Genomic DNA, 23,279 nt, shown 5'->3' with positions numbered 1-23,279 from the left:
ATGTTTAAATTATAACTCCGTCCCTCATACCCAGAGCTCAGTTTGTTGACAGCCAACCTACAGGGGGTAACCTCGCAGACTATGAAGTCAGTTAGAGTGCGTCCGATAAATCCGGTCCGATATCGGCCCTGATATACCAACACAACCATATGAAGAGAACATATAAAGTCGCTCGATAAGCCCCTTAGAACCTCAGAATTCCTTCAAATCATCAGCATCAAGTTAGAACGTACATCTCCGAATTGATCGACTCTCCTGTGCTCCTGAGTCCTGACATCCCCCGCCAAGAACACATCTCCGCTTCCCCACACTTCAGCCATCAAATCCAAACATGGCATCCTCTACAGCCAAGGACCACTGGTCAGCCGAAGTAAGTGCTAATTCCTGCCCAGATGCACTGATTCCCATTAACAAGCTCAGGCATACGCTACATCTGCATCCTTCGTACACTCAGCCAAAATCACAGGAAAGCTCCTCGAATCCCTGAACCCCCAGCCAACAGACAAGATCCTCGATATCGGCTGCGGAGATGGCAAATTCACAGGGAACTTCCTCCCCGCCATCGGATCCGTGCTAGGTATCGACTCATCTACATCGATGATTGACTCCGCCACCAAAGACTACGCAAGCCCGAAAGCCGAGTTCCGCGTCGTCGATTGCCGGTATTTGGAAAAAGAAAACTCCATTGTAAATGGATCATGGGATAAAGTGTATGTCTATCACACATGACAGTAATGGAATATCCTGCTAACACTCAGCAAGGATCTCCAACGCAGCCCTCCACTGGATCCTGCGCGATGAATCAACACGCATGTCGACTCTGCGCGCAATCCATGGCTGTCTGAAACCGGGTGGCACGTATGTCTTTGAAATGGGCGGACATGGTAACGTTGCCGAGGCTAAGACGGCCCTTTCCTATGTGCTAGTGAAGCAGGGGGTACCCATTGAACGTGTGAGAGAGGTGAACCCTTGGTTCTTCCCATCTGACGCGTGGATGAAAGCTGCGCTGGAAGAGGTAGGGTTCCAGGTTGAGAAAGTGGAACTCGAGTACCGCCCGACAAAATTGACCAGTGAGGCAAATGGTGGTTTGGCGGGATGGATCAGGCTGATGGGAGCGCAGTTGCTGGATGTGCTTCCCGAGGAAAAGCGGGAGGCTGCAGTGCAGGAAGTTTGTGATGTACTCCAGGATGTAGTGACTCGCGTTGAAGATGGGAGCCAGTGGCTGGGGTATGTGCGACTGAGGGGTATTGCGAAGAAAGCGGTTTAGGAGCTAGAGTAGTGGTTAAAAGCTTTCAGCTGAAAGACTGTTGTTCCTTGCGTCGTTGAATGAGAACACCCAGAGGAATGTCTTCCTCGTCATAGAATTCTGCTTCTTCGTCCACTCCAAAGTCGCGGAGACGTTCTCCTTCGGCATTTCTCCAGGATTCTTCGCCCTCGTCTGAGTCACTTTCAGAGCCAAGCTCAGAGTCATCGCTATCGCTTCGCGCGGAATCGTCTTTCTTGTACCGTTCGTGGAATGGTTTGCGTCGTTGTACGCCTGCATGTCTCTGGAATCGCTCCAAGTCTTCCTGTTTGCGTCTGTTGAAAGCATCGATCTCGTCTTGGATAGATGCATATGTAGGCATGCTTATATTACTGGGTCTTGCAATAGCCGGCACCGGGATGCGATCTGGATCCGGAGGTGGCCATGACAGGCCAGGATCTAATAGAGACGGTTAGTATTACACAAATACAAAAGCGTCTCATCTGCGTACCTTCAAATCCGTTAGTCTCAAATTCCCAGCCACTCTCACGATCGGGCGTCGCGGCCAATGGCCAGAACCAGCTTATGAACTATAGAGGCATTAGTTTCGATGTAGAAAGTCTGAGCCATCCATGAATACTCACATTCGAGCTGCCGCCCATACTTTGCTTTATATTGGCCCATATCCCAATGTCGTATGGAAATTCCTGCTTCTTTATGTAGACCCGGATCCCTCCAGGGCCATCGAGATATCCACCTAATACACGGGCTCGACGGACAAGGGTAGCATGTCTCTCGATTTCCCATGTTTCAATGGTAGTCGTATTACACCCGATCGCCCAGAAACTCCGAAGCAGAAGTACAAATAGAGCGAATACCGTGAGACTGTTTACCACGAGGAGTATGAACAAATGGATGAGCTGGCCTAACGTGGGCCCAAGATACTATGAGACATTAGCGACCCGGACCAGCGAAAGCCTTGATTCACTTACGCTCGGCAAATGGCTGTTCTTCCATACAACCGAAGCACGCTGCCAAAGAAGACTCTCAAGATAGGACATCCCGCCAGTTGCATAAAACACAAAGCGCATGAAGTGCGGCAAGGTGAAATGAGAAACGCAGTTCGAAGTCCAAGGACAATGATGATCCATTTTCGGAATGCATCTAGAAAAAGTCAGTAAGTATTGCTACGGCGGGATTATATCGCCAGACCTTTTGCAAGTCTTGCAGTGGTGAGCTCGAGGCGGTTTGTAAGCCTCGCATCTACGACACCATCGCTGGCGACCAGTGAGTGCGTCACCTTCAAGCCTCGGTCGCTGTTGAGACTTGGGCAATCGACCAGGATCTACGAAGCAGGTTCGGTAAAAGCATATCCAAATGCACAGAGCAAAGATATTGATCTTCCAGGTCTCATTTTTGGTGAGTGGCGCAGACTCAAAGTGCAAGAACAAGTACTGCGATGAATACGCAAGAAAGGCGATCAGCACGCTGACGGCTGGAATTGCAAGCTGAGATATTGAAAAGTCCTTGCTCAACATCTCAGCGCCTTCGGTGTGCGAATAAATAGAGGAGCTGGAGAGGCGTGAGACTCGACGTGTTTATCCAGGGGACTGTGGCTGTGCTGACTGACTAACGTGGCTGAGCCGGGGGAATTACAAGTCCAACTTCATCCTCTTCCAACATTAGCTGTGTCGAACTTCATCAATTCAAGACCTTAAGGCTACCTGCATGCTTGCTGGGTTTCTCGGACACGTTGAACACGATCAGCTGAATGAGACGATTTGTGGCACTTCGGCGATGAAAACCTAACAACAAATGTGCAGGATGCCGATTGAGGCTCTTCCTCAGAACACAGTCCGCGCGATTGGCTCGACCTCCGTCATCTCGGATCCTTATTCAGTAGTCAAGGAGCTGGTGGACAATGCCATTGATGCGTCTGCCACGTCTTTACAGATCGAAATCTCCCAAAACACCGTGGACGTTATACAGCTCAAGGATAACGGCCACGGCATCTCTCCAGAGGACCAGCAATATGTTTGCAAGCGTGCCTTTACCAGCAAAATTCAGACTCTAGATGATCTCAAAAATGTCGGTGGGTCATCTTTGGGGTTTCGGGGCGAAGCTCTAGCCAGTGTCGCAGAGATGTCGGGTGTTCTCGCTATTACCACCCGAGTTGAGTCCGAAGTGACTGGACTGTGTTTGAAATATGGAAGGAATGGAGAGCTTACTGGGTAGGTTTGCTATATAACTTTTGGCTCTCGAGTTTCATTAACCTTTAATCGTAGAACGTCACGGACATCTCATTCCGTGGGCACAACTGTCCGTATCACGGACTTTCTCAAACACATTCCTGTCCGCAGACAGACCGCCCTGAAGAGTGCTACGCGAACTCTGACGAGGATTAAAAAGCTTATCCAGGCGTATGCTATTGCTCAACCGTCTAAGAGGCTCTCGGTTAAGGTTTTGAAAGCAAAGAATGAGAACAACAATTGGAGCTATGCACCAAGCATAGATCCATCGCTTTCAGATGCAGCTCTGAAAGTAGCTGGCACAGAGGTCTCTTCTTCATGCGTCTTGAAGCGGTTCTACGCGCAGAGCGAGGCTGAAGCTTCAACTGAGAACACAACATATGAAGCAGTTGCTTTTCTTCCGAAACCAGAATTCGGTATGCATCCTATTGAATATTGATAGATGGTTGTCCGGTAATAACCAGATTAGATGCGTCCAAGATCAACAATGTAGGGCAATATATCAGTGTGGATGGCCGCCCTCTATCCAGCAACAGAGGTATTGGACAAGAGATAGTAAAGCTGTTCAAGCCTTATGTCCGTCTCGCGGCGTCCAAGAATGGATCTTCCAAGCCAGTGACCGACCCCTTTCTTTGTTTGCAAATTCAATGTCCCAGAGGGACTTACGATGTCAACATCGAGCCAGCAAAGGATGACCTCCTCTTTGAGGATCGGCAGCTGGTCCTGACCTTGGTTGAGAATTTGTTTCGCGATCACTATGGGGAACTAGATGCCACGGGGAAGAGGGCCTCCAAGCAGAACAATGAGACTATCTCAGGATGCGATGATGCCTCGACTGGGTTTGGGCTTTTGATGGCTAGAAAGCCAGCAGTGGACCCTGCCACAGAGCCTCTGATTTGCGATAACCCCTTTGACGATGCTCCAGCTCATACACCTTTACCACAGAGGCCAATTCGGTCTAGTCATGGGGTTTCACCCGATCCTTCTAGCAACGTGATCCCCGAAAGCTCCAACCAATCGGCCACTGCTAGGACCAAACGTTCCAGCTTTGTCAATCCGTGGTCCATCTCGAAAATCAATGCCTCGTTCCAAACGCCCCGACGTGAGCGCATTCCGCTAAACCTGACAAGTCCGAATCTCCCTAGTGGCAGCCCTCCGGGGCCCCGAAGGGGCAGTGATTCAAGAAGCCTCCTTAATTCACCGAACCTCCCGGACTTGACCAGTCCCCCTACGTCTCAAATTGCATCTGAGTCGCCAGTTCAGCGCCGTCGGCATCAGCCGCAGCCGTCGACTGATTCCTCTCCTGTGACCAATCGCATGTCAAGTTCCCGGCGCGCTGAGAGGGAGCGTGGTCGAGATCGCTATGGGAACGGAGCTCTCGATACTTGGTTCCAAAGGACTACACAAGTCTCGTTGCAACAAACCCCTGCCGAGGAAGCAATGACTCGAGAACCGTCCGATACGCCTCTTTCTGTTCTTGCTCAACAACGCTTCGGAGGATCTGCGGATGCTTCGCCAAACAGAGGGCAAGTCAATGGACAGAATGATGGTTGTTCAAATGCTTTGTCTGTAGGTGATGCTTCACAACACCCTCGACAAGAGTCGCCAGGAAGGGAGCACCAAGAAGATCACATTCCCGAGTCAATTGATAGTGGCCGAGGGTTTCCTGTCCTTGAAAGGTGGGCCGCACAGCTTCATGAGGGATTCGACGGAGAACCTTCTGATTTGGAGAGAGCACTTGACTTCGAGAGACGGAAGAAAGAGGCCATTCAGAGCAGTCGTTTACGTTATAATCAAGACATCAGATCGTCAGGCTCGCAGGCTGTTCCAGTTTCGCCTTCGCCTCATCGCAGTCGATACCTTGCCGCTAAAGCTGCGTTGACTTCATCGCAAACCTCCATAACCGAGTCAGTCTCTGCGACGACGCTTTCTCATGATCCACGGTCGTACCTCATCCGCCAACACAGAGACAATTCTGCTGAGGCTTCGACGCATGGTGACAAGACCCGGAAGATACCCACAAACCGACTTCCCTTAGAACGGATACCTGACGGCTCCGAGCTGTATAACCTTGGCATAATCTGCCCGGTTGACTTGTCGGCTGGATCCAACGTTCTCAAGAGGAATACGCCAGAAGACCTATATCTTGCGGACAACGAAGCTACGGCGTTCTCGGCATCTGATCTGGACGCATGTTTGCCGTTCTGGAACGAGCGGTTGACGCTTATCATGACGCAGCGATACAAGAGCAGAGACGCCTCGAAGCCAATGAGCATAAAGCTCGATCTTGCGGCCGCGATATCGCAGCATTTGAGAAATATCGATACCAATGGAGGCTAATAGCCAGATACAGTCGCGGTTCATCTCATGCCAGTCTTGCGCTTTTCCCTCTAATATCAACATTTCTTCGCATATGATACCCACACTGCATATTACATCGCATTCAATACAGTTAATTCCCTCATTAATTCCCACTTAAATAGGCCTGAAATGGCTTAGCGCGCGGTACACAAAAAGGAAGCCTAAATAAGTTCACCAACCCCCAACCTTCCCACATCCTCAGACATAATCATGCCGACCACAAGAAGTCAGACCGCTACCAACCGAATACCAGATATCGACCGAACTCGCAGCCAGGGAGTTCCTGGTCGCATAATTGAATGGCTGGACTTGGACTTTTCTGAGACATCACCTGTAAAGCAAATGAACTGGAGAGATTCTCTGAATGAGATTCAAGGGGTTGAGGGATGTCGCCACATCACTTTCGCATGCCCCTTCGAACTGCCTCACAGGCTATGGATTATCATTCGTAAGGACTCGAATGAAAATAACTAAACAGAAGAGAGGCTGACAAATGCATACACAAGAGTGGTTGTCAGAAACACACCGAAATGACTTCCACAGAACAGGCAGAATTGCTGGCAACGCCAAAACGACTCTTTACCAATATAGCGATAATGTCTATTCCATTTATCGAGTTGACTACTGCATTGGCAAGATGATACATGCGGGCTTCCCCATGTATCCCGATCCAAGAAAAATCCACGAAGTCTGGATGGTTTACTTTCCTGTCTATACACTGGACTCCGAAAAGAAGCGAGAGCGTCAGCTACCTATCCTGTTGAATTTCTATGAGCGCTATGATGAGCCTTCTAATCCGATGACCGGGATTCTCAGTCAAAGCATCGCCTGGCTATCGGGGGAGATCCATTACCAAGGGGTGCAATGTCAACGCCTCGCATGGTTTATGGAGTGGAGATCTAAGGAGGCGGAAGAGCTCTACAAAACGACCGTACGATGGGTGAGAGGGGAAAAAGGCAAACACTGCAAGCCAGAACTGACACTAAATATGTTCATTGATGACTTGAAGAGCCTTGGAATGGTCGGGTATGAGACGTGGCACGCTCACTTTGAGGATATCCTAGACGCGCTGCTACTGTAGATAGCGTACCGTACCAACCAAATAAAAACTCACTCCGCGCACGGGAATGTAGAGCAATCATCTCCGTCCATGTCCATACCGTCCGTGTCAATCGTTAACGTTTCATTTCCAGCCTTGCCCCGCAGGAAAGTGCGCCATGAGTCCATGACCCATGTCCATCCTCAAGCAGAACCGACCGTCGAGTAACTAAGGGGTCCTGAGACCCTCTTACCCGCTATAATTCGAGACCAATCAACTCCATTGAGGTACATCGCTGTGGTGAACAGCCATAGTTTATCAGCGTTGGTAACCGTCTTTTGGCCCCGCTCGACCTGTGCCAGATACCCAGTCAAAACCGGTCCATACGCCTTCTTAGTGACCACCGTCTTTCGGGTCCTTGACTAACTCATCGGTGATCGCTGTGGCGAGTCAGTACGCCATCGGCATCCCGGAAATGGAGTCCACATTAGTTACATAATCTTGACATCAACATCAGACCAAGCTATAAAACAACCAAGAAGTCGCGATACATCCCATAATCCACATAGAATCCTCTAGCAATGCCCCAGTATGGCATTCTTTATCCCCCCATCAGCCCTGCAAAACCAGGCAACTAGCTCCCTGCACTCCCCACCCCTCCAAAACAAAATGACCACCAGCGACGTGGGAATCTTCAAATCAACCCTCCTCCCCTCCCTGGGCATATACTCAACCCTCTCCCTAGCAACCTACCTCGCCGCCGAAGCCACCGACCGCGTCGAACTAAAAGACTGGCTCTGGCCCTCCTGCCAAGTCCTCAACGCCTGGTGGACCGCCATCGGCCAACCAATACACAAACACAACACCAGCCTCGGCACAGCCTGGGACGCCCTCCCCTGGACCGAGCGCGTTCTTCTCAGCTGCGTGACGATCTGGGGCACGCGACTATTTGCGCGGATTGCGGCGCGCTCGCTCGTGCGCGGGAAAGACGATTCGCGGTATGAGGCAGCCAAGAAGGAACCCGGGTTTTGGAAAGGCGCATTGATGAAGCTGTTTTTGCCCGAGGCGGCTATTTTGAGTGTTATTTCTTTGCCGTTTACTGTTCCGTTTACTGTTGGGGGTGCTGGGTTGGCGTTGGAGGAGAATGTGGTGAATGTTGTAAGGGCGGTTGGCGTTGCTGTTTTTGGGATGGGCTTTGCGATGGAGGTTATTGCTGATACGCAGCTTGGGTTGCATCGGCAGGAGAGGACAGATTTGTGTCGGCATGGGATTTGGGGGGTTGTGAGGCATCCGAAGTAAGTGATATCTGCTTGTCTAGGTTTGGATTGGAGGATGCTGATACATTTGGTTAGTTACCTTGGTGATACGCTGGTTCATTGCTCGTTTGCCCTGCTTAATATGGCGGGTTCATTCAGCCCGGTTGTTCTGCTGGGTCCTCTGGCTAACTATCTCTTCCTTCGGGGTATGGGTGGTGATAAGCAGACTGAAGCTAGTCAGGAAGAGCGGTACAAGTCCGACGATCCGCATAAGTATGAGCAGCTGCAGCAGTGGCGGAAGGAGAAGAACAGCTTCTGGCCTGCGATGCGAGACTTGGTGAATCCGTGGGCACTGGCTGTTGCTGGTTGCGGGTTTATTGCTGTGGTCATCGAGGAGGGATTTAGAGGTGCTTATGATATGTAGAGGCATGCAGGGGGATTTGATTGAGTACATGGCAATGCCTTCAATTTGTTGATTTGGGAATTTGGTGCTTCAAAGGAGTATAATGAAATGGACTTTTTCCACAATTCCTCCGATCTACTCCGCGTTCCAGCTTCTTTCTTCATAGTTCATATGCTGCATATCGATTTGGCAACCAAGGATTGGTACATATAACTCTGATAGGCTGAAGGTTCAACAATCAAGCCCGCTTGGCGCAGTGGTAGTCGCGCATCACTTGTATTTCCTTACTAAGAACATGATGAGGTCCCTGGTTCAATCCCGGGAGTGGGCTTCTTTTTTTCCTTTTACCTCACCTTTTTTTTGCATCAAAGCAGATAAGGTACATCTTTCTTTTTGTTGATGAATCGACGTCTGATCAATTTGCTTAGCACCGAATTATCCCAAATGCCTCCTCCCCCTAAGCCCAGCGAAAACAAATAGCCACCGTACTTAACTTCGGGCCTCGGCTCATGTTGGCCAACTAAGTATTCATGAGAGACTCCGAAAGAGTAAGTTACAAGGAATATCGAATAGGTACCTAGCCAGCATCATGATAAGAAGCTAGAATAACATCATTACCTACATGCCCAAACTAATACCCCTTCCCCCGATAATAAGCATTGACCAACGGCTCCCCCTTAGTCATCCGCCCCATGTTAAGCTTCAGGATATCAAGCGAGCGCGGGAAATACTCCATTCCCAGCGAACTGATATGCGGACTAATCTGCACCTTCGGCGTATCCCAAAGCGCATCGTCAGCAGGAAGCGGTTCAGGATCAGTAACATCGAGAGCAGCACCACCCAACATCCCCGAGTTAAGGGCCTCAATCAACGCCTTCTGATCAATGACTTTGCCGCGCGAGATATTAGTCAGATAAGGCTTGGTCGCATGGTGGTGGCAGTTCTCAGACAAGATGGCAAATTCCTCGGCACCTAGAAGACCCGTGGTTTGCGGAGTCAGCGGCAGCGAGATGACTAGATGATCCAGCCCGAGAGCCAGGAACGAGCGAACGGATTCCCGGTCTAAGCCATGGTGCCACGATGCCGGGATCGATCCATCTGGGTCGCCGGTGCCTGGCACAATGTACCCGGTGTCGCGGCGGGACTCTGGTGTTTCACGTGGGGAGGCCGTGTATGCGTGCACGGTCATGCCCAATGCTTGGGAGACGCGAGCGACTATCGGTAGTTAGCTTGAAGAACCATTTGGGGCTCAGCGTAGATACGAAATGTAAAAACTTCAATATCCAGGGAGTCAGGGACAGAGTGCAACATACTTTGACGTCCGATACTTCCATAACCTAGAATACCCACTTTCTTGCCCACCTGGTCATGCATACCTTGCATGTACGCAACCTGCTTTTCCCATACATGTGCTTTCTGCGCCTCGTATGACTGGGTGTATTTACGTGATGAAACTAGCCAGTTCATCACGGTCCATTCTGCGATTGGGGGACCGTGGATGCCTGAGCTTGTACTGATTGGGATCTGAGTGTCCCGCAGGATTGGGTGGTACAACAGGTGATCCAGACCCGCGGAGAGCGTGTGGATTAGTTTGATGCTGCATTTGGTCAGCATGCGCGGAACATTGTCTGAGGCTGGGGGCGTTACTTCTTTGCATCCTTGAGTTCTGGAAGGTGGATGAAAGTGACCAGGATGGTGGCATTTTGGTAGACCTCTGTTCAAAATCTTTAGTTTCTGGTGCTGCAAATATCTAAGGCAATGGTAGAATTACCAGCTGGTATAGGAACGCCCGGCAGGGCTATATGAATTGTGACCTCGGCATTGGAAAATTTGCTTCGGATATGCTCTTCCATCGATGCTGGCATCTCCTGGTGGAAGGCAATGAGCACTCGCTCCGGCGATCCTGAATCAGCCATGATAATGTTGGTGTTATGCAGTATATGAGTTCGGTGCAAGGATGTTCAGGTGTTTGGGGTGAAAAAGTGTAGAGCCGCGGGCGATAGTTTCTTCATCAAATTTCCCCGCCTCCGAGGTCGGTGGCTTGGAGGTAGTTCTGCGGACAATTGTCTCCAATTTTGACAGACTTGCTGACATTTGTCAGATACGAGAAAAGTTGACATTGCTCGGTTGAAAGATATCGTTCACGTTTCGTGAAATGGCGTGAAATAGTGTGGTATGGCGACACTTCTAGGTATACAGTTGACATGTCTCTAGGGCAAAACAGCACTTCATTAGCGGGACTACAGCCCTATCTACTAGCATTGGCGCGCTCAAGGGACAGGCCCCTAGAGGCTAAGAGTGCTCCATGTCCGTGACAATTCCAATCGGTCTTCCAGCACCATCAACCCAATCGCTGCTGATCTTAATATAAGATGCATTCGACGCGCTAGGCTTCACACAAGCAATGTGAATGTCTCCACAATAAATTGCACACCTAAAGCTTCAATTCAAAGCCGAATACGGAGTAGATGCAACGGAGTACGGAGTACTCACTCGGTATCTACGGAGTAAAGATTGACCAATCAGTGAGCAGTGGCACTTCCTGAGATGCTGATGCCTTTTTCCCATCTGGTGAGTCGTGACGTCTATCACTTTCTAGAGTGTCGGCTCACTCGGCTGCTTCACTCACAAACATGTCTACACAGGGCCTAGGCTAAATCAATCGAAACTCGTGTGTTTATTTGATCAACTCAACAAAGAATATTCGGGCTAATCGGCAATTCTCTCACTGGTCAACCGAGCAGTGGAGTTCTATCCCGCTCAACGGGCCCACCAAGCTTAGCTTGATTGATATTGGATCGGCAAGCCAATCTGGAATTTTCACCGGATCCAAGGTTCTACAGCTGTCAAGAAGTGACAAATCCTCAATTCCTTCAAAATCACACGTAGTTCAGGGGCATGCATATGCTCTGACAATCCATCCCTGCTCGGGGAATTTAGCCACTCTCTCAGCACGAACTACTCCATACATCAAGATGGACAGCGAGAGATCGTCGGTTTCCACGAGACTGGGTCTCGATCACGGTGTTTGATTCCTCGAATCTAAACCCTTACCCACCGTTCTTGATTGCTTCCTGCAATCGCTCCATGCAGATCCCCACCAAAGCACGGCATATCAGCGAAAACTCGCCCAATGCACGTCCAGGAGACAGACTCAGCTCGGCCATGCTCTAACTTCGCGCCACGCGAGCGGGTCAGCACCCGCCCGCTGTCTCCCAACCTGTCACGATTGAGGCCCGCAGAACCTCAGTCATCGAGCCCTGCAGATTTCGCTTTGTAGCGTTTCCATAAGGGGAAGAACCCACGCATATCCTAAGCTTAAAGCGAGCCTAGTTCCTTGGCCATCGGAAGAAATTACGCTTTGACTCTGGCGTACCTGCAGGAAAAAACACTAGAATAGCATTTTTAGACCCTCGTCGGTCTCGCTACAAATATGGGGATTGTGCCGTCACTCTTTACAGCCCGCTTCTCCCCCTCCTGCCCGCCACATAGTCACATCATACAGACCATGTCACAAAAAAGGCCAAACCGAACACTCCTAACCCGAGTCATCGAAGCCGCGCTGGATCGCGAGGAGAAAGGATACCCACCAATGAGCGCCCACGCAGCAACAGCAGCAGCCCACGGATTTCAAAGGGGAAATGGAACTGACATGCCACCGGCTGGACCGAGACGAGTAGCCACAACGCAAGAAGAATCCCTCATCCCAGTCAACGACAAGCTCCTCGTCTTCCGCGCCTTGACGGGAATCGACAGTGTGCCAGCGCTCACAGAGGCAGGCCATCTGGCCCGCAGCGCCCCGAACGTCGGCATCTACACGCGCGTCATCCACAACGAAACCAAAGCCCAGCGCGCATACAAACTCTTTCACTTCTTGATCAACACCTGTCTCGGCGTGCAGATTGTCGTAGCGGCGGCAGTCACTGCGCTCGGCGCCGCCAGCGGTCCGCATTCTGCTGTGACGGCGTTCGGTGCTATCAACACCATTATGGCGGGTGTTTTGACATACCTCCGTGGGTCGGGGCTTCCGGATCGATTAAAGACGTACCAGAATCAGTGGAAGAATATTAGAGAGTACATCGAGCAACGGGAACGCGAGTTCTGTCTTGTTGGGTGTCCGCTCGATGTTCAGGAAGAGGTGTTTATCGTCGAGAGCATGTACCAGAGCGTGAAGTCGGAGATGGAGTCGACGAGGAGTACGGATACGAAAACGCATCAACCGGATGATCCACGGATTCGTCGTTCTGTGTTGCCTTTGCGTGATGCGACGGATAATCAGTGCAAGAGGCCACACGCTGACGAGGCCACTTCCGTTGCGGTACCTGAACCGGCGCTGGAGAAGGATATGCGGTGACTTGGGAGATAAAGCTTAAATAGGGAGGAGAATGTGGCTATGATATCCACGGCTATGAACTTATGATGGCTGTTAATGTAATTACTATCAATGTCCGGACTTTCACGAAGATACTCAACTTCTCCCCTAACAGTATGAGAACGCGACGCGTCGAAAGACCTTCGGATCAGCGCCAGCACTGGGCTAATGATTACCAGGCCCGAATCAATCTGACTCAGATAATTATTCTATATTCACCAATGAACAAAATAGTCCTCACAGGCAGTTTGGAACTTTGGATATCGAAAATTCCACTGGAACACAGTACTAGTACCTCACTACCTCTCCACCTCTCGGCACCACCGGCCTCCACATTTTCAAAACAACCACCACTACGGACATTACCACAGTAAAACAACTACTGCATACACACACAACATACTAGACCAACAACCTATCCCAACATCCAACCCGACCATCCTACTGTGTACACAACATCCATGATGTCCCTAGAAATCCACCCAGCCGACCCCACCGACGCGTCCGCGCTAACAGAACTCTTCTACGCCGCCTTCACCGGCCCCTTCAACGAAAGAATGTTCCCACGCGCACCAGACGTAACAGAATGGTGGGAGAAGAATTTCCACGACAGCATCGCGGGCTCCATCGCCGGCACAAGCAACGAGGTGAATCTCAAAGTGACGTCAGGGTCGACGATAGTCGCGTTCGCGCGATGGAAGGTTCCCGGCGCAGATCAGGATCGACATGAAGAGGTTGAAGTGAATTGGGCGCCGAGTTGTGATAAGGAGCTTTGTGAGAGGTTTTTCTCCGGCATGGAGAGTCAGCATAGGGTTTTGTTGGGGGGGAGGAGGCATTATTGTAGGTTTTTCAATTTTTTTTTTCTCTTCTCTTCTTGATATTGGGCTAGACACTGATTTTGATACGTGCTAGATCTGGATATGCTTGGCGTTCATCCGTCGCAGAAGGGACGTGGGCTGGGCTCGAAGTTGCTGAAATGGGGCCTTGAGAGGGCTGATGCTGAGGGGTTGGAGGTTTACTTGTCTGCGTCGCCGGAGGGAAGGCCGATGTATGAGAAATATGGGTTCCGGGTTGTTGATGTTCTTGTGCCGTGTCCTGGGTACGAGCAGGCGGCGATGCTACGAGCGCCTTACGGGCGATAGGAAGCAGAGACTTCCACATGCTATGATTGGCCCAGTCTTGACGGCAGGGCTATATAGAGCAAGGATAGCCATGTTAGCAAAGAGGAAGCAGATGATGCACTCGCAAGCCATTGTGGCTTGCGAGGGGGATGTCAGTAGTGAGAAGCCCGAGTATAGTCAAAAAGGAAATGCTAGCTACGTTATTCTTGTCTAGGCCCTCGATTTGGAGGGGTTTGATTGCACAGACAATGATTTTACAGCCCATTTGATGTCTTGGCATGAGGACTATCACATCGATGGAAGGTGTTATGGACAGTCCAATACGCGAATGTCCTCCAGCTCCAGAGCTCCAGAGCTCCATCTCCAGTTCCCCGGAGCAACCGCTTATAAATCCAGGATTGATAATACGCGGGCTCCACCGTCCATTTGCGGGGTTATACGCGGTTAAGACGATACGCAGTAGACCATTTAACCGTCTTTCAATAATTCACATCTGCTGACTACACGAACATCTGAGAATCGATCTTCGGCTTCCTATTAGTATTTAGTACATTTCAGGAAACGACCCTCGCTCAAGACCCGGCCAACCCTCCTACCGTTCATCTTGATATCAAGGATACGAACAATGACGAAACTATTCCTGTGAGTCTGTGCTTCAATTAAAGATGTCCAGCTCTAACAAGCCAAAGCACCGGGGTCACCGGCTACATCGGCGGCGACGCCTTAGCCACACTCGTAGCCAAACACCCAGAGTTCTCCTACACCGCGCTGGTTCGCAGCACCGAAAAGGCCGAAAAAGTAAAAGCCCAATACCCATCCATCCGAACGGTAATCGGAGGTTTGGACGATTCCGCCTTGATCGAGAAAGAGAGTGCCGCGGCAGACATCGTGCTGCGTAAGTCCCTACTCAATTCCATTTTATCACGACATACATCCATGCATGAACTTCAGGAAATCCTACTAACCAGACCAAATAGACACTGCGGATTCCTCCGACCATGTGGGAGCAGCTAAAGCCATAATTGCCGGTCTGGTCGCCGGCCACAGCAAGGAAAACCCAGGCTACTGGCTGCACACAGGCGGCACGGGCATCCTGACATATGAAGACACCGATAAGAACGAATACGGAAATAGAAGCGAGCATGTGTACAACGACTGGGATGGAGTAGATGAGCTCCTCAATCTACCTGATCACGCATTCCATCGGAATGTCGACAAACTCGTCCTCGAGGCTGCAGCCAAGCACTCAGACGTTCTCAGGACAGCACTTGTCTGTCCGCCCACTATCTACGGTACGCCTACAAAGCTCACTTTCATAAAGTGCAACTACTGAAAGTCCACCAGGAACAGGACGCGGTCCAATCTCCCAACGCAGCCGCCAAGTCTACGAACTAGCAAAACTAACCATCCGCCAACAAAAAGGTCCCATAATTGGCGCCGGCCAGTCAATCACTAATCACATCCACGTCCACGATTTAAGTGACGTCTACGCTCGACTCGTCGACGCGGCAATCGCAGGCCGAACAGACGACGGCCTCTGGGGTCCCAGAGCCTACTATCTCACCGAGAACGGCGAGCACTGCTGGGGAGACATAGCAAAAGCCACAGCCGAGATAGCCGCCAAATTGGGGTACATTCCCGAAGCCAAGACCGGACCTCTCGATCTCGAAAGTGCCAGGCAGAATGCAGGATATGAGTCTGTTAGCTGGGGGTTGAATTCTCGCGGACGTTCGCTGCGGGCGCGTAAGCTTTTAGGTTGGAAGCCTTCGGCGCCTGGGTTAGTGGAAACGTTACCGGAGATTGTGAGTGGTGAGTGGCGGTTGCTGCAAGAGAAGGCCTGAGGTGATAGGGGTTTGTAAGTCGGGTCGTGGCATGGGTCTTTCCTTTGTTTCGGAGTGGCAGTGTTCTTTGATGTAAGGAAGCAGCCATTTACCCAGCGGTCTGGTGCTGGGTTTTATATTTCCGGTCAGCAGGAAATGGGGAAATCGATGCGAGGGACAGGTGTCATGATGTAGACTGTGGATATTTCAAATCGGGCTAGATGCTAGATCCTCTGAATCGAGACATATTCCACTGCAATGAAGTGAAGCTCTTTTGATGTGGGGTGGTACAAGAGTAAGGTATGCAGTATATTTAGGTCGTCAATTGAATCCTCAGCCTCACCCATGATTCTTACCTCAGTCAGGATTCTCAGTTAGAACAGTGTATACTTCTCAGCCCGGGACCAGGGAAACACCGTGAATGGAGCAACATTTCAATGGAATCCCCAAAGAAAAGTCCATATCGAGGACTGTGGACATCTGAGGCAAACAATTCCCTCCCTGACTGACAAACGAACATCGGCGAGCAATTAAGCCGACTCCTAGCACGCAGCTGCAGTCGCATTCATACCCCAACCAGGTCGTGGAAAACCCTTGACAACCAATATGCCCGTATCCAGACCAAACATAGCGAACCAACAGAACACACATTGTCCAGTTTGAAATTCCATCTCGGATGCCGCGTGGACTGGACATGTGTCTAGCCTACTATATATGCCTGCACTATGCCTAGAATTTATGCAAGTTTCCTTTTCCTTGATAATCTTCACCAGGAATTATCTATATCTCGCTGACCGTTTGACTGCCTACAAACTTGTTATACGCCATGGCAGACTCAGATTTTCCATTCTACAGACCCGGAAGATCCGACTACGATGACAGTATCAGACCATCGTTGGATCTAAAGAGGAACAAAAGAGTCGACGATGACAAGTTCACTTTGGGTCGAAGGGGGATTCTGGTCTTCTTTACGTTGTCTGTTCTCACATTGATGGCTGCTCTGGATGGGACATCGCTCTCTGTGGCTCTTCCTGTGAGTTCTTCAACAGCCTCTCTGGGCATGATCATGAAAAGCTAATAATGTATAGGAAATTGCACAAGAACTCCACGGAACAGCCATTGAGGCATTCTGGAGTGGGACTTCGTTCCTATTATGCTCAACCGGTAACTCTTATATGCTGACTACAATACATCCATCTAACGTCAAAAAGTATTCCAACCAAGCTTCGCTTCATTCTCCAACATTTTCGGCCGCAGACCCATGATCCTGCTTTCCCTGGTCTTCTTCACCGTTGGCGCCATTCTATGCGCAATCGCAAATGACTTCACATACATGTTGATCGGACGGTCGATTCAAGGTGTCGGCGGAGGAGGCATCATCTCCCTAAGCGAGGTGATCATCACCGATCTCATCCCGCTGCGCTGGCGAGGACAGTACTTTGGGATCCTCAGCGCAATGTGGAGTGTCGGATCCGTTACAGGGCCAATTCTTGGAGGTGGATTCTCCGAGAATGTATCATGGGTGAGTCAATCCTTGTATACCTAGTCGTATAAACCCCACAAACTACATACCCATACTAACAACCCCCAGCGCTGGATCTTCTACATAAACTTCCCCTTCATCGGCGTCGGCGGCATCCTCGTCATCCTATTCCTAAACCTCAAACTCGCCCCGTCCTCCCTAACCGAGAAACTTCGCCGAATCGACTATTTCGGCACCGTCCTCTTCGTCGGAAGCATGTCATCCTTCCTCATCCCCCTAAGCTGGGGCGGCGTATCCTACGACTGGGACTCATGGCGAACCCTAGTCCCACTCTGTGTCGGCGTAGCCGGTCTACTCATCTTCGGATACTACGAATACCGCTTCGCCTCCGACCCGATTATCCCACCGCGGGTCTTCCAGAACCAAACAGCAGTCGTCTCATTCATCGGAAGTGTCCTGCAAGGTCTAATCCTCTGGTGCGCTCTGTATTACCTTCCACTGTACTACGAGGCTGTCAAAGAATACAGTCCTATTCTCTCGGGTGTTGCTCTTTTCCCTGAGACTTTTACGGTGGCGCCTAGTGGGATGGTTGCTGGCATACTGATTACACTTACGGGTCGGTACAGATGGGCTGTGTGGCTTGGATGGGTTCTGTCGACTGTCGGACTGGGTCTGATGTGTCTGATCAAAGTACACACCAGTGTCATCGGATGGGTATTCTTGAATATCGTCCCTGGTCTCGGATTGGGAATCTTATTCCCGTCGCTCGGGTACGCAGTACAGGCCTCGTCAGAACCAAAAGACCTGGCTATTGCAGTCGCCATGTTTAGTTTCTTCCGTGCTCTGGGCCAGGCAATTGGCGTTGCGGTCGGTGGTGTGGTGTTCCAGAATCGCATGTTCAGCAATCTGATGAAATACTCCGCGTTAGCACCTATGGCGGGGGCTTATAGCAAGGATGCTGCGGGTTTGGTGCAAGTTATCAAGGCTATGGCCGATGGGACGGATAAGGCTAATCTGAAAGAAGCTTATACGGACAGTCTTCGTACGGTGTGGGTTGTTTGTTGTGCGGTGAGCGGTGTGGCGCTGTTGATTAGTCTCTTGACTGAACATTATGATCTTGATCGTGCTTTGGAGACGAATCAGGGTTTGCTTGATGATGATGATGAGGTGAGGAGCGAGAAGGACTTTGAATTGAGGGTGGAGAGGTCGATGGTTACTGAGTCGAGGCCTTGGGCGTGGTAGTTCGGGGGTTTTAGGGTACAGGATTGTACAAAGTAATGATCGAGATCTCTATTCTTCCTCACTCTCTCTCTGCCTTCCATAGACGCTAATCCCTTACACATTACAGAGCCGGGGACACTAGGGAGGGTGAAGACATAAAGATAGGAGGATGCAAGCCGAAGAACCAGGCTGAACAAATATTATTGACACCGAAGACGAGCTTCATAAGAAGTCGTGTATAATCCTACTCGAATAAAACATGGAGCATGAGACAGAGCAAAGTCATAACATCGTAAAGAGGACATAAATAGCAAAAAACCAAAATTGGAAAGATTGAATCAACGACCAAGCGCACGCAGTCGGTCTTTGAGTAGATCCATTTCTTGGTCATGACCCATCGCGCGCTTTTCCCGGACCCGATCACTATCCTTAACCACCACAGACCGATAGTTTCCATCGCCATCCGGTGCCCCGACAGTAACCCAGACGAACTTGGTTCCCGGGCTGTCTGGGTGCGAGCGCTCCTGTGTTCCTTGCCAAAAGGCCTCGTCCGGCATGGATTCGGTAGAATCGGTTGAAGACGGACGACCCCCAAGCCGGCCGAACTTGATCCAGACTTTGAGGGTATCCTTGATAAAGGCGATTTTCTGAATAAACGCGTTGGCATCGAGGATATCCCGAATACGGTCTTCGGTGGAATTGACTGAATCGCCGTTCGCGATACTCAGGAACGTGGCTGCCTCGTCAGAAGCCACGGCGCGGGTGTCAAACCCTGCTGGGTGCATTTTGCCTTTGGCGGCGAAGAAGCGAGCCGCAGAGGATGAGAGATGGTAGAAGTCGATCCAGGGAGAGGAGCTGCGAGTGCGGCCGGGTGAGATCACCAGCTTGGTATGGTCGGGGAAGTTGAACTGGAAGGCTCCGTCTCCGAAGCCCCAGATACCAACGTTGCCTAGACGCTGGTAGAACTTGACAAACTGGGCACTGTTGTGCTGGGGCAAGTCTTCATCCATGATGCCTTCGTCGCCATGTCGTCCAAGCGCTCCGATCATGTATTTGCCAAATTGATCTACAAGCTTCATCCGCTTGATCTTTTCCGCATCGGCTCGTTCAAGATCGTTTCCGGAGGTGCTACGAATCTTCAACGCCTTTGAACTTCTCGCGTCGAACAGTGAGGGGGAAATCAACGCGCGGCGGATGCCCCGGCACCCTAGCAGATCGTCGTCTCTATTCTCATAGAACTCTACCGGGGGTCCAGTCCGGGGAACTAGTTGGTTGGCCTCGGAGTAGTAGATCGGTTGCTGTTTGCCGTCGTCGACGCTGCGCGCTTTCCGGCGGATGTGTCTTTCACCATCGCGTACCACAACACTCGTCGCAGGCTGCCCATTTTCGCCTTTGAACACACATCCAACACTGCCATCATCCAGGACATACCCGATTCCATAACGGTTGGTGTAATCAACCCATTTGATGACGTAGGCATGGGGCTGTTTGCGCACTCCGCCTCTTCGCCGGCTTGGAGCGTGGTTAACTAGGTTAGACAACATGAGACGCAAGTCTGTATTGACCTCGGCGAGAGAAGTCCGTGGCAACAGTCTACAATCATCGTCCGAGTGGAACATAGGACTGAGCCCCAGACTTGAACGTGCTCTACCAGTGGTCTTGCTGTTACTCCGAGCAACACCGTTGGAGTTGGATCGACCGAGTCCGTTAGATTCAGCAATCTTCGACTGTGCTAGTGAAGACGGAGCTGTTTCTTCAATGGGGCTGTCCCTCCGTCGTTCGCCTCGTGCAATGCCTGCTTTGAGGTCTGCTTTAGACGACCTTAGGGATATCTGCCGGCTGGGCACATCCTGCTCCGGTCTAGTAGACGGCCGCCGTTCGTTCGGTGCGACAAAAGGCTGTAGCAATCCCTGGTCAGCGGCTGCCAATCTGCGAGACTGAGAGCGTGTTTTGCCTACAGTCAAGCCAGATGGCATGCTTGTGGACTTGGCTAATTGGGGAACGGTTTCCTTGTCCTTGTTGTGAAGGGTGGTGGCTTGAGAAGCGGATGCCATCCTCCGTGTCCGGATGGGACGTTCCGCGAGGCCTCCCGACGGTACGTCTGTAACCGGCGGGGGCCTCGCGGGCGCTTGTGGGACATCTCGGTACGGCCTAGAAGATAAAGCAGGGGGATCGCTAATCCCAGGTGCTCTCCGGGGAGAGACAGGAGGTACTCGGGCCTGTTGACGTAGGGTCGCTGCGTGGTTTTGGCCCTCCAGTCGGCGCTGTTGAGCAGCTGCAAGCGCGGCATTGGTGCGTGATGCTGCGATAGGGTTAGGACGAACCGATAGACTTCGCTGAGACATAGTGCTGCTGTTAAGCATCGACTCATCAGAGCGGATGACCTTGCGGGAAGTTTCCAAAAGACACCAATCACCCTCAGGGTCATGAGGCCATTGGTAAACATAATCCGGCTCCAGGGGTATCATCGGCCGCAGACCTCTGGAGTCCTCCACATCACACTCAGAAAATGCGGACTTGGAGCAGTTCTTGCCAACGGATTTGCGCGCCGTACCATCAGGCTTGCGTCCCACGCCACAAAGTGAGTAAAAGGCAGCCTTGCAGGAGTGATAGCGCTGAGAAGGATCGTCCACTTGATACACATAGGCGCGAAGCTTCTCATCCGAGTCCAAGCCGTACCCGCTGACCACACAATCACCCCGAGGCGACGCATCTTTGAGCCAGAGCGGCTTGTTGAATCGACATGATGGATCCAATTGGCGAGGAATGCAACCATCGTACATGTTGAAGAATGGATGTTCGACAATGTCGTCTGGGTCTGGCCGTTCTTCGTCGACGAGATTCAAGCAACGACTGACCAAATCTTTTGCTTCCTCGGGGATGTAGTTGGTGGAATCCGATTCCTTGGGCCATACGTAATTCAAGTTCTGCACTTTTCTATACACCTCCTCTTGCGTTTTTGACTGAAATGGTAGGTAGCCGGCGAGCATGGCAAAGCTAGAATGCAGTCGTGAGTAGGACATACCTGGTCTGTGGAGATGCGCATTCTTACCATATCACACCTAGAGACCAAATGTCAACCTTCTGTGTGTGGCCACCCTTGCTCTTATCCAGAACTTCTGGGGCGATATAGTTGGGCGTTCCACACAGCGTATTCCGTCTCTTGGCATCTTTATCTGAAAGAATCATAGCTGCCAGCCCGAAATCCCCGACCTTGATGTTCATATTGTGATCGAGGAATAAATTCCCCATCTTCAAGTCGCGGTGAGCGACAAAGCGTTTGTGTAGGTATTTCACGGCCGAGCAGAGCTGAATCATAAACCGGCGTACTTCTGGCAAGCTCAGACATCGTCGTTTCCGGAACATATCCATCACCGAGCCATTCGGACATAACTCCAGGACGACGTATGTGCTAGTTTCGAAGGCGAACGCGCGATAGAACTGAACAATAAATGGATGGCGCATTTTCGAGTGGATTTGAAGTTCGGTTCGGAACTGCGCAAAAGTCAGGTACTGTTAAACAAGTGTATGCGACGGCTCGTACCTTCTCCTCCATCTTCTTTTGTGACATTTGTGACTTAACGACTTTCATAGCATACACTCGCCCATTGCGGGCCAATGTACCCTCATAGCACACAGCAAAGCCGCCTTTCCCCAGGAATCCGCCTATTGAGTATCGCTCCCCATCTCCCGGTTCTGAAACTATTGACGGCGGTGGGTCGGCGTAACTTTTGGATGTGGAGAGCTTCTCTTGTTGCTGGTTGCTTGGAGGCGCAAGGTTCTTCTCATAAGCTTTGCGATCCATGGCCAGTTTAGGTTTGATCATTTGGTTTGTTGTGCGCGGGGAGAGGGCCTCCATCATTGGGTAGTCTGTCTATGGCAGTCGAAACGAGATAGCAATGATTGCGGAGAATTCGGCAGGGGGTATCAAGCGTAAAGATTATCATGAAAAGCGAGCAAGTGCTAGTGTAAAGGGTATCAAGTTCCGGCGATAGTAGTATCCCTGCAGAGACCGAGTCAGAATTCGCTCCGTCGGGAAGCCGAAGCCGTCCCAGTTGAGAACGGAATGGAGAGAACATAACTTACCGAAATGCAAAGCGCTAAAGTAGCAAAACTGTACAGATCTCGGAAAGTCGACAATGGCGCGCTCAAATTGAGGGTTGGGGGAAGAACTGAAGAGTCAACAAAGATGGGCCATAACAGATTGCTCAAAACGGTAATCGATAAACACCGCCCTTGGCCCGTGAGATCACGTGTGGACCATTTCCCCATGTCGTCTCGGGATTTGGTTTTTCGATGTTTATTGTTTTTACTGATTTCACTGAAAATGGGATATACCTCTTTGCCTGTCGGCTGTCCTTAATACTTTCCAATTGGGCTGTGGTCCGTTGCTAGGAGGTATTGTGCGATGCGGAATATCTTTTTGTTTACTCCACGCCAGGCCGAAGAGCCGGTCTGAATCTTCATATCAACCCGAAAAGTTAGAGAGAACTTCAGAGCAATAGAATGTATTAATGGCCAGGAACACAGCATTATCACCAGTTGTCCATGCGACTCACTCAACTCATCTATTTTGAGCTTTCTTTGTGCTCTGGATGTACTTGGGTCTTTCCAGAGTGGATCTCGGGGTCTCTCAGCCGACCGCTTGCTCGGTTCCATCTGATAGGTATCATGCGTGCTCAGCTTGGGCTGCTTGGCTGAAGACTGCGCA

At 50.8% G+C, this 23,279-nt stretch overlaps 12 protein-coding genes across 12 annotated transcripts; 8 read left to right on the top strand and 4 right to left on the bottom strand.

The window, feature by feature from the left end:
* Window positions 1-331: 331 nt before the first annotated feature.
* On the top strand, window positions 332-1,267 carry N7515_008773 (class I SAM-dependent methyltransferase; the record flags this gene model as incomplete). Its single annotated transcript, XM_056669517.1, has 3 exons — window positions 332-370; window positions 421-710; window positions 763-1,267. The coding sequence occupies 3 exons, from the start codon at window positions 332-334 to the stop codon at window positions 1,265-1,267; spliced, it is 834 nt and encodes a 277-aa protein (XP_056519347.1).
* A 25-nt stretch (window positions 1,268-1,292) lies between these two features.
* On the bottom strand, window positions 1,293-2,394 carry N7515_008772 (uncharacterized protein; the record flags this gene model as incomplete). Its single annotated transcript, XM_056669516.1, has 4 exons — window positions 1,293-1,702; window positions 1,755-1,833; window positions 1,888-2,187; window positions 2,236-2,394. 4 exons carry the CDS (start codon window positions 2,392-2,394, stop codon window positions 1,293-1,295), a joined length of 948 nt encoding a protein of 315 aa, XP_056519346.1.
* Window positions 2,395-2,430: 36 nt separating this feature from the next.
* On the bottom strand, window positions 2,431-2,926 carry N7515_008771 (uncharacterized protein; the record flags this gene model as incomplete). Its single annotated transcript, XM_056669515.1, has 2 exons — window positions 2,431-2,831; window positions 2,878-2,926. 2 exons carry the CDS (start codon window positions 2,924-2,926, stop codon window positions 2,431-2,433), a joined length of 450 nt encoding a protein of 149 aa, XP_056519345.1.
* A 132-nt stretch (window positions 2,927-3,058) lies between these two features.
* N7515_008770 (putative DNA mismatch repair protein) lies at window positions 3,059-5,832 on the top strand (the record flags this gene model as incomplete). Its single annotated transcript, XM_056669514.1, has 3 exons — window positions 3,059-3,474; window positions 3,529-3,908; window positions 3,962-5,832. The coding sequence occupies 3 exons, from the start codon at window positions 3,059-3,061 to the stop codon at window positions 5,830-5,832; spliced, it is 2,667 nt and encodes an 888-aa protein (XP_056519344.1).
* A 231-nt stretch (window positions 5,833-6,063) lies between these two features.
* On the top strand, window positions 6,064-6,934 carry N7515_008769 (uncharacterized protein; the record flags this gene model as incomplete). The annotated part of the gene is made up of 2 exons (XM_056669513.1): window positions 6,064-6,301; window positions 6,360-6,934. The coding sequence occupies 2 exons, from the start codon at window positions 6,064-6,066 to the stop codon at window positions 6,932-6,934; spliced, it is 813 nt and encodes a 270-aa protein (XP_056519343.1).
* Window positions 6,935-7,483: 549 nt separating this feature from the next.
* On the top strand, window positions 7,484-8,572 carry N7515_008768 (DUF1295 domain protein; the record flags this gene model as incomplete). The annotated part of the gene is made up of 2 exons (XM_056669512.1): window positions 7,484-8,187; window positions 8,245-8,572. The coding sequence occupies 2 exons, from the start codon at window positions 7,484-7,486 to the stop codon at window positions 8,570-8,572; spliced, it is 1,032 nt and encodes a 343-aa protein (XP_056519342.1).
* A 610-nt stretch (window positions 8,573-9,182) lies between these two features.
* Window positions 9,183-10,467, bottom strand: N7515_008767 (D-isomer specific 2-hydroxyacid dehydrogenase family protein; the record flags this gene model as incomplete). The annotated part of the gene is made up of 4 exons (XM_056669511.1): window positions 9,183-9,766; window positions 9,865-10,148; window positions 10,199-10,265; window positions 10,323-10,467. 4 exons carry the CDS (start codon window positions 10,465-10,467, stop codon window positions 9,183-9,185), a joined length of 1,080 nt encoding a protein of 359 aa, XP_056519341.1.
* Window positions 10,468-12,059: 1,592 nt separating this feature from the next.
* N7515_008766 (uncharacterized protein) lies at window positions 12,060-12,905 on the top strand (the record flags this gene model as incomplete). The annotated part of the gene is made up of 1 exon (XM_056669510.1): window positions 12,060-12,905. The coding sequence occupies one exon, from the start codon at window positions 12,060-12,062 to the stop codon at window positions 12,903-12,905; it is 846 nt and encodes a 281-aa protein (XP_056519340.1).
* A 482-nt stretch (window positions 12,906-13,387) lies between these two features.
* On the top strand, window positions 13,388-14,065 carry N7515_008765 (uncharacterized protein; the record flags this gene model as incomplete). Its single annotated transcript, XM_056669509.1, has 2 exons — window positions 13,388-13,763; window positions 13,836-14,065. The coding sequence occupies 2 exons, from the start codon at window positions 13,388-13,390 to the stop codon at window positions 14,063-14,065; spliced, it is 606 nt and encodes a 201-aa protein (XP_056519339.1).
* Window positions 14,066-14,669: 604 nt separating this feature from the next.
* On the top strand, window positions 14,670-15,885 carry N7515_008764 (uncharacterized protein; the record flags this gene model as incomplete). Its single annotated transcript, XM_056669508.1, has 4 exons — window positions 14,670-14,686; window positions 14,734-14,939; window positions 15,022-15,336; window positions 15,389-15,885. 4 exons carry the CDS (start codon window positions 14,670-14,672, stop codon window positions 15,883-15,885), a joined length of 1,035 nt encoding a protein of 344 aa, XP_056519338.1.
* Window positions 15,886-16,690: 805 nt separating this feature from the next.
* Window positions 16,691-18,589, top strand: N7515_008763 (MDR family MFS transporter; the record flags this gene model as incomplete). Its single annotated transcript, XM_056669507.1, has 4 exons — window positions 16,691-16,897; window positions 16,953-17,028; window positions 17,076-17,386; window positions 17,456-18,589. The coding sequence occupies 4 exons, from the start codon at window positions 16,691-16,693 to the stop codon at window positions 18,587-18,589; spliced, it is 1,728 nt and encodes a 575-aa protein (XP_056519337.1).
* Window positions 18,590-18,906: 317 nt separating this feature from the next.
* N7515_008762 (CDC5/polo family serine/threonine-protein kinase) lies at window positions 18,907-22,430 on the bottom strand (the record flags this gene model as incomplete). Its single annotated transcript, XM_056669506.1, has 3 exons — window positions 18,907-21,565; window positions 21,621-22,063; window positions 22,113-22,430. The coding sequence occupies 3 exons, from the start codon at window positions 22,428-22,430 to the stop codon at window positions 18,907-18,909; spliced, it is 3,420 nt and encodes a 1,139-aa protein (XP_056519336.1).
* Between the last annotated feature and the right edge of the window lie 849 nt (window positions 22,431-23,279).

The sequence above is a fragment of the Penicillium bovifimosum genome (genome assembly GCF_028826915.1).
Source record: "Penicillium bovifimosum strain IBT 22155 chromosome Unknown utg000006l_segment0_segment0, whole genome shotgun sequence".
Classification (NCBI taxonomy): domain Eukaryota; kingdom Fungi; phylum Ascomycota; class Eurotiomycetes; order Eurotiales; family Aspergillaceae; genus Penicillium; species Penicillium bovifimosum.
This window is presented reverse-complemented; position numbering and strand designations above follow the sequence as displayed.